At 39.4% G+C, this 13,007-nt stretch overlaps 1 protein-coding gene across 2 annotated transcripts in view; it reads right to left on the bottom strand.

Annotated features, from left to right (window-relative positions):
* LOC116064901 (roundabout homolog 1-like) overlaps positions 1-13,007 on the bottom strand; it is a 93,499-nt gene that overhangs the window by 75,388 nt on the left and 5,104 nt on the right. Inside the window, exon 3 of one of the 2 annotated variants that reach the window (XM_031320275.2) lies at positions 10,701-10,793. In XM_031320275.2, coding sequence (XP_031176135.1) covers positions 10,701-10,793 — 93 coding nt within the window. Of the gene's footprint in view, positions 1-6,364; positions 7,061-10,700; positions 10,794-13,007 lie in introns of those variants that run through there. The other variant, XM_031320276.2, reaches the window with a different exon arrangement.

Here is a 13,007-nt window from a genome sequence, read left to right on the forward strand (position 1 = left end):
TGCCATTATTACAAAGGAATAGATAACGGCATATCATAATCTTGTTACATACTGTATGATTAGTTCTTACAACATATTACTTGTTGGATGCGGTTAATCCCTGTATCAAACAAACTAAACACAGAGTCTCTTCTACAGAATTGAAATCTCTTTATGCTGAATGAAAGAAATTCACTTTAGATACTAAGAATAAACCAGTTAACAAGTATCTGTCTTGGCCAATATATCCATTTAAATCTTCATTTGTGTGCAATACCATACCATTCCAACATAATACAAATATCTCCCACTGGCTCTCCCACTCGCTAATGAGACTGTATGTCAAAATGCTAGAGATGCTTTGAGAGACATTCCAACGTCCACCTCTGGTTAATGAAGCGAACTCCTCTCCCTGCAATAACACGGCCAGTCCTGAGGGCCTCATGCTCACACTGGCCTGCTGATTCCAGCCGCTCTCTTCATCATCACGGAAGGCTCACTGGGATCTAATGAACCAAGTGAAAGACTGGGTTTGGTTAAGATGTGTTCTGATCAAGGTTGCCAGAATAAACTATAATATTAGAATTTCAAATAAATGTCATAAAATCCAACCAGCTGAATGTGTCAAAAAAATTATTCTTGATTCTTCTTTCTTTTTTTTTTTTTTTTAATGGCCCACTTGAACTGAACACATCTGTAGCTCCCAGTTACATGGCTTACCAAGCCGAATAACTGGGAGCATATTGATTCTATTGATTATTAGCCGCCTGACTGGAGAGGAGACACACACAGAGGCGACCTTAAGAAGCATCTCTGAGGTTATACTATTATAACCTTTAAAGCTGTCCTTTCAAAATATTCATGCTCCCAATTACTTTTGAACCCTAAATCCTTGAGGAATACCGCATCACTCTGAAAGCAACCAATGCAGCACTTCAATCATTGCTAGGATGGATGCACAAGTGCATATATAACCAACCATTTGTTTCAGAGATTGTGTAAGAAAGAAAAATGCCCATCTTGATCATCAAGAGTAAGAAACTAGATGGATTCAAAAACACAGGTGTGGGATGTCTTCGCAATTACTTACAAAATCTCAAAACTATAAAGAGCAGATTTATTCACAGATGTAATTATCCAGTGCCTTAGCACCGGCACACAGCAACACTGGACACTGACCTCAGAACAGGATAGGCCAAAGGAGTACAAACAGCCCAGAGAAAACCACAAACCAGCGGGAATTTCTGAGCTTAGAAACTAGTCTGTCCAGATAAGCGTGGTTACTGGTTCACTATTTAGGACGGTTTCTTGTGAGGAACTAAGAGCATCACGTCTGGGTGACAAGCACAAGACAAAAATAATTTAGCAGATCCATATTACGTCCGTATTAGGCTTATTTATTGTTCTTACTTATTAATTTTGTTTTCACAGTAGTATGATGTGATCTGTGACACAGTGGACACAATTTATCAGCTTAAAAAACACATACTTAAATGACAAAATTAATTGGTTAGTGCAATTTGTGTCTGCTTGATTTATTACATTACTGAAGTGCCAGTGACCCTGAAACTTCATGTTTAATATTTTATTTTATGCTCAGCTTCATGCTTTTATACTTGCATGGTTAATTTAATTTGTTTTTATCATTTCATTGCTAAATTGTTTGTTTCAGCTCATGCTTGAGTTGCACCTAATGAAGACACTGTTGTGCTTTAATAAGAGCTTTACGATGAAAATGAATTGACAATTGAAATTGAACTGTGCTGTGATTCTATTTTTACACAGATGAATAGAAAATGTTAAAGGAAATGGTATGGGTGTGAGGACCCTTCAGGCAAGGAACCTGCAACCTTTGTGGGGCAGGCAGATATAGTTATCGATCCTCAAAATGAGGAGTTGTGTGTGTATATGTGTGTGGGGGGGTGTGTGTACGTATATGCGCTTCCCTTTGAGAAGGTGTGATGACCTGTGAACTCCAGGCCCGCAGGCGCTTGTTAACGCTCTCAGTAGCTTCCTTTCCCCAGCGTTGGCAACCACGCTCGGCCTCACTGCACCGCAGGACACCAGTGAGTAAACAAGGGAAGCAATCACAAATCACAGCTTTCAGCACACAATCCGAAAACACACATTAAAACAAGCTTGTGCCAACACCATTACATATGCATGTATGCACATTCAGTCAGAAGCAAACAACTGCAGCAACGTCTGCAGGGGTTTGAGAGACAAGAGGGATACACTTTCAGTTTCAATGCCAGAATAGTTTCTGAGGGACAAAGTTCACATGAGCATGTACGTGTAAGGTAATGATGACCTCAAAAACACCTGTGTCAAGCAACATGCCTTTGGCATGACCTCATCTTTACATAATCTGACTCTGTGGATGCTCTGTATAACAATGAAAATATAATTTAAGGTGTAAAGGTGTTTGTCCGACTTAAGTCTTTCAAAACATAAACACAAAAACTGCTTAAGAAAGCAGTCCAGAAATAGCCCTAAAACCAGGCTTAATGGATCCCAAGGATGGGTGAGAAAAATATAATGACTTGAAAGCCTTAAAGCCATTCAAAGCTAAAAAGCACGATGTGCCAGAGGCGTTGACGGCAGTAAAGAATGAAATAAATATGCTAAATTAGCAAGCGACCAGTGCACCTTTCTTAAAAAAACAGAGTAGTTTTTGCAGATTATTCTATCCTTCACATTGGCATCTTCCAAGAAATAAACAACAATAATGAAGATGCTCTCCAACCAACCATTTATATTTAGTGAAGCCTATTAGATGCATTATATCTAAGGAAGAAAAAGAAGGAATTTGACAATTTCAACAAAGGAATTATCGCCTACGTGCAAAGATGTCCTATCAGCCCCATCATCCAAAGCGAAGAAGTCATCATTAGTGGTGGCACTCCGCTCATCATTGTCACCACCACAAAGACTACAGGGAGTCTTGTTAGCTGAGGGGACTAACACAGCAGGCTAGCTTCCCCCAATCAAGCTATCTTTACTTAAAGTCCAGCGTTCTGTAACAAGTGCTGTGCAGTATTTTGGGTCACACCAGTCAACCTCTTGCAGCCATTGAGTGTCGGTCGCCAAAGAAGCATGAGTAGGTACATGTGAACTCTGACCTGTGTGCAACTAACTCCAGCAGGCCAGCCAGATGTCTCAATCAAACTGGTCCCTGTGGGGCTGCACCAGTGATGGAATTAGGCTGTGTTCTGGTGGTCTCAGAGCACCTCTTGTACTTACTTCTCCACTGATAACACATGGACGAGGGGGTCTATAAAAAGGTAAAACAAGCCTCAGAGGGCCTTGGTCACTTATTACTAAAGTAATTAGCCTAGTTATTAGCTGAGCTAGTACAGTTATTATGAAGATAATAATCCTATCAGTCTCAGCCAAAGAGATTGGGTTTCAAATCCTGTACTGTTGTTTGAAAGCACAGTTGAGACAACCATCATAATAGGATGAGCCATTATTTTATTTTCCCATGGTTCCTTTTTAGACAGTGTTTACAGACCATCAAACAAAGCAGGTAGAATGGTGATGCAAGTCACAGCATCACTCTGGGGATGCATAATTTAGATCTGGGGGATGAAAGGGACAAACCCATCTCGACACGAGTGTATGCTTTTAATGGCCATCATTTAGATTATTATGTATCATCCAATTATTGTTGGCAGATTTATTATGCAAACTCTCGACGAAGGGGAGTTCCAGGTTTCCCTTAGTTCTGAGTGCGATGAAGTCACTTAACAGCCGAGCTTCAAGAGCTCGATGTTTTAATGATGGACCATTGTACGTGTTTATGCTACAGTCAAGATACCATAGAAAGGGATGAGTTGGTATACATTAAACAAAAGAAGGATGGATAAAAGACATGTAATCATTCTGATTGCAATTTGTTACGCATGGATCATTTTCAAGGACAGGCATGTAAACCTGGCAGCTATCCCAGATATAATGTCTAAAAATCCCTGTAATTTATGGTGGGATAAGGATGTGGTAAACACACACTCACTCACAGGCTCAGCCTGGCCAGTGCCATGTACATTTACTGTAAACCTTATTGCCTCTTTCAACGCACACATGTTGGCTAAAAACTGCAGTGCTGGGCCCATCAGCGACAGTTTGTCAGAAGTCTGGTCCCATTGCTCAGTGGTCAAGAGCATTGAATAAATATCTTTGTATCTGGGCTTCAAATAATGGGGTTTGTTTCATGTCAGGTGTACATTTCAGATTGCAAATAAACATATTCAATTAATGTTGAAGGTTCAGAAAACTTCCATAAAAGTATAGAACAGCACAAATATCCTTGAGTACTCTTGAAACGCTGTGCTGATTGTGTGGTTACCAAGTTTGTCGGTTTGGAAATTTAGTGACAACAAACTGGAAAATTGGTGTCACACATTTTCTTTTTTGCTTTTGATCTAGACAGACAAGCCTGTATGTACACAAGTATGTTTCCTTTTTTGAGTCACCACTGAAATGTAAGAAAATAGTTGGTAAAAGGTTGTATTATATCCACATGTCGACAGCTTCTGTAATGGTCACAGAAAGAACATTTGGTGCATTATTTTTGGTTTGGAAAATGTTACATAAATAACAGTCATAATATGTTGAATTTAAAGAACGGTGTCACACCCAAGAATAAGATTTAACCCAAATGTATTCTGAAGTGGGCAAAATGATTTTCAGCTCTCGTAGAAGTAAAAACCTTGGGAAAAAAACTGCCTCTACAATGTCAAAGAAAAGAAGTCCATCCCCAAATAAAGCCATCACTCAGTGACAGACACTTATGAAAGCCCTAGTGCTGAAAATATATTGTTCTTTTTTCAGTCTGTGGCCATTGCTAAAGTTACTGACAGCTGTCTTTATCTTACAGAGTGAACAAGACTGGCGCCAGTAGGGAATTTGAGGGACTCTTGAAATAAAAAACAATAAAAAAAAATTCAGATTTCTCAAGTGTCCTTCCCTGTGGTTTCAAGAAAATATGCATTGACGTTTTGTAAGATTACTGGCGAATGAACAAAAATTGCTACTTAACCACTGTTAGCCTACTCTAGGCTGAAGCTTTAGCCTAAAATTCACTACACAGCTTAAAATATGTAAAAGAATTTTTTTTTTTTTTATGTATACCGTGGAGAGATTTTATTTATTTATTTATTTCTCTATTGGGCGTGCTGTCCTCCAGGCTTAAACAGCTTGTGCCCCACAGCAGGTGCATACTGTAGGTAAAAGATTTTGTTCTAATCTAATATCTGGACTGAAGATACCTAGAGTACCACAGTATTAGTCTATGTGACTGTAGTTGCTACTATATTCTGCATAATATTAGTGTGCCTTTTCAGACCTAGTGGGTGCAGGAGGTGATGTCTGTGATGCTCCTTCAAACCTCAACCTTTGCTGCTTGACTGGGACACAGCAGCTAACATCAGCTGGGATCGAGGCGAAAGAAAAATGTGTGAGCCAACAAGGTCTAATGGAAAGTAAGTATGTTGTCGGCACTCCAACAAAAACGTTGTCTTTGCTGATGTGCACCACAACCTCCACCTGCAATATCAGTGTTAGATCAATGTTATGCTTGGCCATTTTCCCATAATGAACCTTGACCCTCCAACAAAAACACAGCATCCAGCTAGTACACGTGTATAATCCAAAGCTTTTTTTTCTTTGTCTCAGATGATGTCTGACAATGCCTAATTCCCCAACATAAATGTCACCCTGGATTGTATTCTGGAGTTGGCACATTCAAAACTGAAGATAAGTACTGTAAGCTAAACTACCAGAGTAGACTGGAATCTAGATCTCTCTCTCTCTCTCACTCAAAAAATCTGAACATATTTAGCCTAAATATTTCTTCCAGAATACATGACATTGTCAGTGCATGGAACCTTGGTACAAAGGTACCGTCCAAGTGTCTCTGGTCCTCATTAACCTTCAATTTGTGTAATGTATGCACCCACTGAGAACTGAGGATGTTAACCTAGTACCGATATGGCCTACTTTGACTCATTGCATGCATGCTGGATTGCCATTGACTTTAACATTATACATTAAACGACATGCCCTCACATAAACCTGACTCTATTTCTCTCTTTTTTTCTTATGACACTAACTGTGGCAATTCATTTCCACCAGTGTGATAAGAGCTGCTCCTAAAAGGCTGTGTTTCACTGCACTGCAGCAGAGCATAGATAAATGGGTCACTTTCAGCACGCAGCATGGGTCAGGGGCCACATACAGATACTGCTGGCTACACAGAGAAAAGGTGACCGGAATACCCGCAGGGTGCCATGACTGATCAAATTTTTCTATACAGCACATTAGCTAGAAACTGCCCATCCTGAAAACATAAGGAAAGCTTGTATTGGCAATAAGTAACTCATACCTGAACAAATCTGTAGAAATGCCAGTAGACAGTAAATCCCCGTCAGACAGGCAGGCATCATTCAAGAGAAGCTGGAAACGGTGTAAATCCAGTTAGATTGCGCTTTGTGGTCTATTTCATCTAAATCACAACTTCTACTGCGGAGCCGATGATGGGGATCCGTGTGGAGGAGAGTTACTGAACTCCGCAATAATACAGATAATACTGTTCAGAACTGCTCCTCGGAGAGTGAATTTCTATTAGAATCAGAGTTGGGATCAGTCGGAGGCATCGTTGCGGGCTACTCGAGAAGTAATCCACTCAATGCCACTTGGATTTTCTCCACTCCTATCAAACTCCTCACTTCCAAATGCTGATAACTTCGCGGAATTCATCTGTGATCAGATACGCTATTAGTTCCACTTCGGGAGAAGCTTTCCGCGGCTGAATGGAGAGCAAGAATCCGAAGAGTAGAAGCGTCCAGTTGCAGCCACTTTAATGGTTTAAACGTGTAGTTTTACCCCGGTTTCGTGGGACTGGTGCTGGTTGGATGAGGCGCCGCGCGTCTCTGCGCTCAGTGCTGGTTTGGTTTTCCTAACCAGTCAGAGGCTTTTCTGTTGTGCAGAGGAGATTCCTGCGAGTCAGGCACCATTTAACCACATAAGGATACATTCACAACACGAGGCTCCACTGGGCTTTGCATCAAGCACGTCCCTTGTGAAAAAGATCCAGTCTACAGCAACCTGATAAAGTGCACAATTACTGCAAACTACGGAATGTGGATGTTATAGTTGTAATATCCAACAGAGTAATATCAAGTCCCATAGGCCTAAGTCAAGCTGTTTCTATTATGAATCCAATTAGCTGCAACAATCAAACGCTTTGTTTTAAGTCACATCACTTTCATAAGAGTCGTTTATGAACGGCAGAATTCCCAAACCAAAAGTGTACTTAATATTTTAAAGTGTGTCTACTGTTGAAAGTGAAACAAAATTTGACCTTGCTGAATAATTTATACTATTTTTAACCTCCCATCAAGACGGAGGGATGGTCATCTTTTACTATGTCCTCATTAAAACCTAAAGGGACCAGCTCAGGCAGCACATATGGGAAACCTACTGTATTCCTAATGAGCCAGTGAAATGTCCATTCATCCACACCTGGCAGCAGTGCAGCATTGTGCTTCTTCTTTCCATGACAAAAATCAATGAAGTGTTCACCCACTGACCTCTCAACATACCACTGGGAAATTAAATGACATTTTGAGGGCATTAGAAACGAAATGACTATTGATATTAAACATGTGGAAGTAATAACCACATAGCCTGAGTGAACTAGTCTACCTCAATAAAATACATTTTGAACTGAGAAAGACTACTCCTTTAAAAGTTAATAGTTACAATATACAGCGTATCTATATGAAACTCAGAAATGTCCTGTGTTGTCTAAACAGGTCAGCACTCCCTCTGCTGGCTGCAGGGCTGCAGCACAGTCTGGGCAGCCCTCATTATGCCCACTACACTGAGATCCCAAAGCCCACAGTGGAATAGGCAGGCAGGTTGCATGACACTACAAAAATATGCCAAGTTAAGTGCACGCATCATTCCTACAATCAAAAGGGTATACTTTAAAATTCCTTCACGTCCAACCAAAATTAGTAACAGAAGAGAAGAGACATAATTATGCATTTAGACAAACTTCAATCGCTCTGTCTTACTAACGGTGATGAAAAAAGCAGTGATGCTTCTGGTCTTTCAAGTCACATTTAGACTGAAAAAAGTTGACTTACCCGGCCCTCCCTGACCTCTCGCCTCAAATCCTTTAATTGCCCATTGTGAACCACTGGTGGCTCTGCTGAATGGAGCCTGCACTATAGGCTGAGCCATCACGGTTGGAAAACAACCAGTAAAATATGGGAAATTACAGTCTCACCACGAGCACATTTCTGCCTTTATAAAACATGCACTCTATTTGTTGTTTTTTTCATTGAAGAACACCTTCCACTCTCCTTTCTTTACCTTCTTGCATTTGTTTTTCCCCCATGCCACATTCAACATGTTTGCAGTAACACAATGGCAACGGAATACTATATTTCCTACAATGTCTCCTATTATTCAGTCCTTATTCTTTGCTGCACATTGCTATTGTGTTACTGTTACCTACAGAAAATCAACAAGGGTCTCTGCCATTTTCTCCAAGCAAATAGTATCCCCATATATGACTCTCTGGCTGCTCAGAGGGCTGAGACTGAATTACTGCATTAGTCCCATCGTAGCCTACTGTAGAGGACAATATTGTCTTGGTCATGTAATGACTGTATAATTAGTTTCATGATAAACATGGACAGGTATAAACTAGCTGTCATCACAGTAGGGCTAAAGCACAAATAACAAGAAGATAGAGGTTCAACAGTGGGGCTCTTGCTTTATGTGTGGGTGACTTCAACATAACAACAGGATCAGTGCACACAGCTAATTGCAGGGTTTGTGAGTTCTGGGTTCTATCGTACATTTCACAATTGGTCACAATTCAAAGCATCTCCAATATTTCGAGGAACAGATGGTGAAAAATGGACACAAAGACATGCACGTCTTCATGGCAACACAGCACATAAAATGGCTAGGATTTTGAGGAGACAGTGCCAAGTACTGAAACCTATTTTTATTGATTTATTTCACTCCAAAGTAGCTCTCCAGTTGGTCCTGAGCCAGGGGAGAAAATATCTCCAAAAAGCACAAAGCCAAATCCAAAAAATATTTATGAAGGAATAAATAATTTGGAAGCTCCACAGACCAACAAACTTGGCCTCGGCTAGTCCTTTATTACAGTAGTCACTGTTGACTGTTTTGTCCATGGACAACCTGATATCAGGGGTGAAATGCAGATTTGAATGACACGAGGAAGTGAATTGTATGAGCTGTTTAGATGTATGTGTGGATTTTTGTGTATGAAACACATTGTTGCCATTAGCTGTGACTGTCACGACATTATTGTCCCCGTTCTTGCTTTTAAGTCCAATGCTGATTCTTCACTCCCCCTATTTCCTATTAACTGTGACAGCTCTTTGGCTTTTTCATTTCCCTCCACTCGTTTATACCTTTGCATATGTGTCAGCCTCTCACTGCACATCACTATAGTTGCTCAGGGTTATGCAAAGTAGTAAAATATGAGACAGCCTTCTCGTTGACGATCACACAGTAAGAAAAGCTGATGCAATAGCCATGCCTCTGCTCTTCTCGATCTCCCTCCAAATTGGCAAACAGGCAGCTACCCGGATGGTCTTATTAGTTGTTAAGACTAGGACATCCTTTCAACTTCTCATAATCTCAATGTCATCTTTTTTCCTGCTGGGCCACAAAGATTTTAGGTAAGAAAAAAAAATGGGCTTCTTATCTTGACAGAGAAATCAGACGGATAAAGAATCCCTCTCACAGCCATTAGCTCCACATAAACTACATCAGATGGAAGCCAGCAAGAGCTCCCATTGAGATTCCACAAAAGAAAAAGAAAAAACATTGTTTTTGCTGCCCATTAAAGACAAAAAGGCCAATAACATCATTATTTTGGCATCTCATTTTCTTCTTCTTCTTAACTTAATCTTGCTCCAGGCGTCAGAAAGACTGCAGAAAGTCTTATTTTGTCATCTTACAAAATCATAGAGGCTATAGGGAGAGAACTGCTAAACGTTTAGCTTTGTTCTATCTCAGTACATCCCAGTCAGAGCCCTCACCATAAAATGTCAAAGCAAAGGGAGAGGGGATTGAACTGGGTTGGCTATGGACACAGCACTTGAGGTCTGCAGCTGCTGAACTGGCATTAAGTGGTATTAGAGTCTTTGTCAGCAAAAGGAAACATAGTCCTCTTCCTGGGAATTGGGTTCAACATTGTATCTTTCAAAGGACAAATACAGAATCAGCACAACCTGGGGCACCACTTTACTGCCTGCTGGCTTTGTCCAGGCTTATTTCAGACATTTCTTTAAGTCCAGGAAAAAAGCAGGCCGCTTAGAAGTAGAACAAAAATAATTGGATAACACAGATGTTATTTTGATTAATGACAAAATTGGAAGAAGAAAAAAAACAAGAGACTTAACATGTTGCAACTGCTGTAAGTAACAATCAAAAGTACAACACACTCTTGATTGATAACACCTTCTGCTGAATTGACACTAGATTAGGCTGCAACAGCATGGTGTACGACAAGACACTGAAGAATGATGGGGATATGTTGTCTAGAAAGCTGGGCAGTAAGATCTAAACGTCCTCAACACATCAAAGCTCTCCATTGGTTGGTTAAAGGGAAGCATGATTATTGTGTTAAATGCATGCACAAATCACATTTAGCACTTGGACTGTACCTTTGTATCCAAGGCTGTTGTCTCGTTCAGACGCTGGCTCAGATGCAGGTGTTTGGGTGATGACTTCATGGTTCCCTCTGTGTTTATCTGTATCTGTTAGCATGGGGACAATGACAAGGGGGTAATACAATTAAACAGAAAATGGACAAAATTGCTTAACTTATCCTTGTGTGACATGAACATCTTTTTTCCTAAGTGGCTTAAGTTTAACCATGAACAGGAATCTAAGTCAATAAATCTTACCGATAGAGTATTGTTGTGGAACTTGTAAAGGGGCAGCCATGCTGAAGAAAAGGGACATTTTAGTCTACAACAGGCCTGCTTGTATGGTAACCTTACTATACTATACTAAAGAACATTTTCCAGATTGTTCTTTTATTTATTTATTTATTCATTCATCTTTAGTAAATGTATTCAGTATCGACAAGAGTGGTGGAATAGAGTAATCAAACTTAAAATAAAACAAAAAAACAATGCACCCATTACCTGCAAGCAGATATTTGTAGTTCATTTCATATGGATGAAATACAGCATTCCTACAGATGCTGAAAACTGTTGCAAAATGGCAGCCGTCACAACAACAAATTAATTAAGTTGGCTGAATACATTGTATTACTCTCCAGTGTATGATTACCCTTTGTGTCAGCAAAGCAGTTATGGACTTTTTTCGACATTGTAAAAACAAACCACTTCACTCAAACTGATTCAGACGTTATGATGACTCATGAAGTTAAAGTTAGTTTGTGATTGTTTTAAAAATACATGAAGTTTCCCTTGCCACTAGATGAAAACATTTTGTTGCTCTGGAAGCACAGTTTGCCAACAGAGTGCCACACAGTGAGGTGTGATCACATTTAATCATGCAGTCACAGAGAGGTGAAGTGTATGAACACATTAACGTCGTAGTCGCAAGAAGAATATGATCTCTTCTGTGTAGGCAGAAACAAAATCTAATGCGATTGAAATAACAGACATCTCATGGAAATGTAGCTGAGCAACTAATATATTTGTACAGTTTAGAACTAAAATTGTCACATCACTGATGAACACAATCTGAAAGATGTGAATTATGCACACTATTCACAAGTCAAATGCTTATATGCACCAACCGTAAAGTTTCCCCTGATTTACCCATGCTCTATACACTGGCTGGGTACTTGGCTGTGGCTTATAGTCATGAATATTATCTAAACATGTACCACTAGAGGGTGCCACCACTTCATCACAGCATTGGCAGCAACAAAGGCACGTTTCAAACTTTTTTGTTCTTGTCATGTTGGAGTGCAGGTTTTTAAAAATGTGTTCAAATGGAAAAGCCATATACAACTATAATTAAATATGTTTTAACCAAGCTATGACACTGACCGTGTCTATATGGAAGTCAGTAAATTCACTTAAAACCTGCTAGATTTGCAGACATCGACTCTTCCTGTACATTTTGTAAACAGAATATTGAAACAATATCTTAACTTTTTTTTTATTATGGAATATCCAAAAGATTTCGGACAGATTTGGAGTCTTACTTTTTTTAACCCACCAACTTTGTCTACTCCTTTAACCTTAAAGATATCATCTGATTCTACGATAATTCAGGAAATGGTGCTTGAGCATCTAATTCATTTCATTATCCCGTATGCCAAATGTTATATTCATAAGCAGAAATGTTCTAACTCATGTCCTAATGTTATACATTTTCTCATATAATTTAAATCTCTACTGAAGTCACTTAGAACGTTGAATAACAAAAAAGTATTAAAATTGTGGAAACTGTAGCTTTTTTTTCCTGAAACCTCTGACTAATTGTAAACTTATGTCTTCGTGTACCTTTCTTTCTTTTTTTTTGTCTATGTAATGATTCTGTTATTTCTTCATAAGTTTGTACACTTGATGTTCATGTGCTATTATTGTTTACCTGATTCTCTTTATACTGCATTTTGTCAATAAAAAAAAAACAAATTCACTTAAAACCAACCATGACACGGTATGTTGTTAATCACCTTATTAAATGAGACATTTCTCTTCTCAAAAGATCATCCATGGAGATTTCACTTGACCTTTATTTACCCTGTGTGTCTCATCATCATCATCACACACACACCGTTGTAACATCGAAATCAATTTGATCCAAAACAAATAAAGCTATTGAGGGAAAAACAACTAAAGGCAGAATGCATGTTGGGGACACCTTGTTTTATGGACATTTCACACAAAAATAAATAAATACATATTCTGAGTTCTGTGTCTTTTTTCAGCCACAAGAGGACAGCATAACTGCACCTAGGAGCTGCTGAAGTCCTGCTATTAAAA

The sequence above is a fragment of the Sander lucioperca genome, chromosome 13, assembly GCF_008315115.2.
Source record: "Sander lucioperca isolate FBNREF2018 chromosome 13, SLUC_FBN_1.2, whole genome shotgun sequence".
In the NCBI taxonomy this organism is placed as follows: Eukaryota; Metazoa; Chordata; class Actinopteri; order Perciformes; family Percidae; genus Sander; species Sander lucioperca.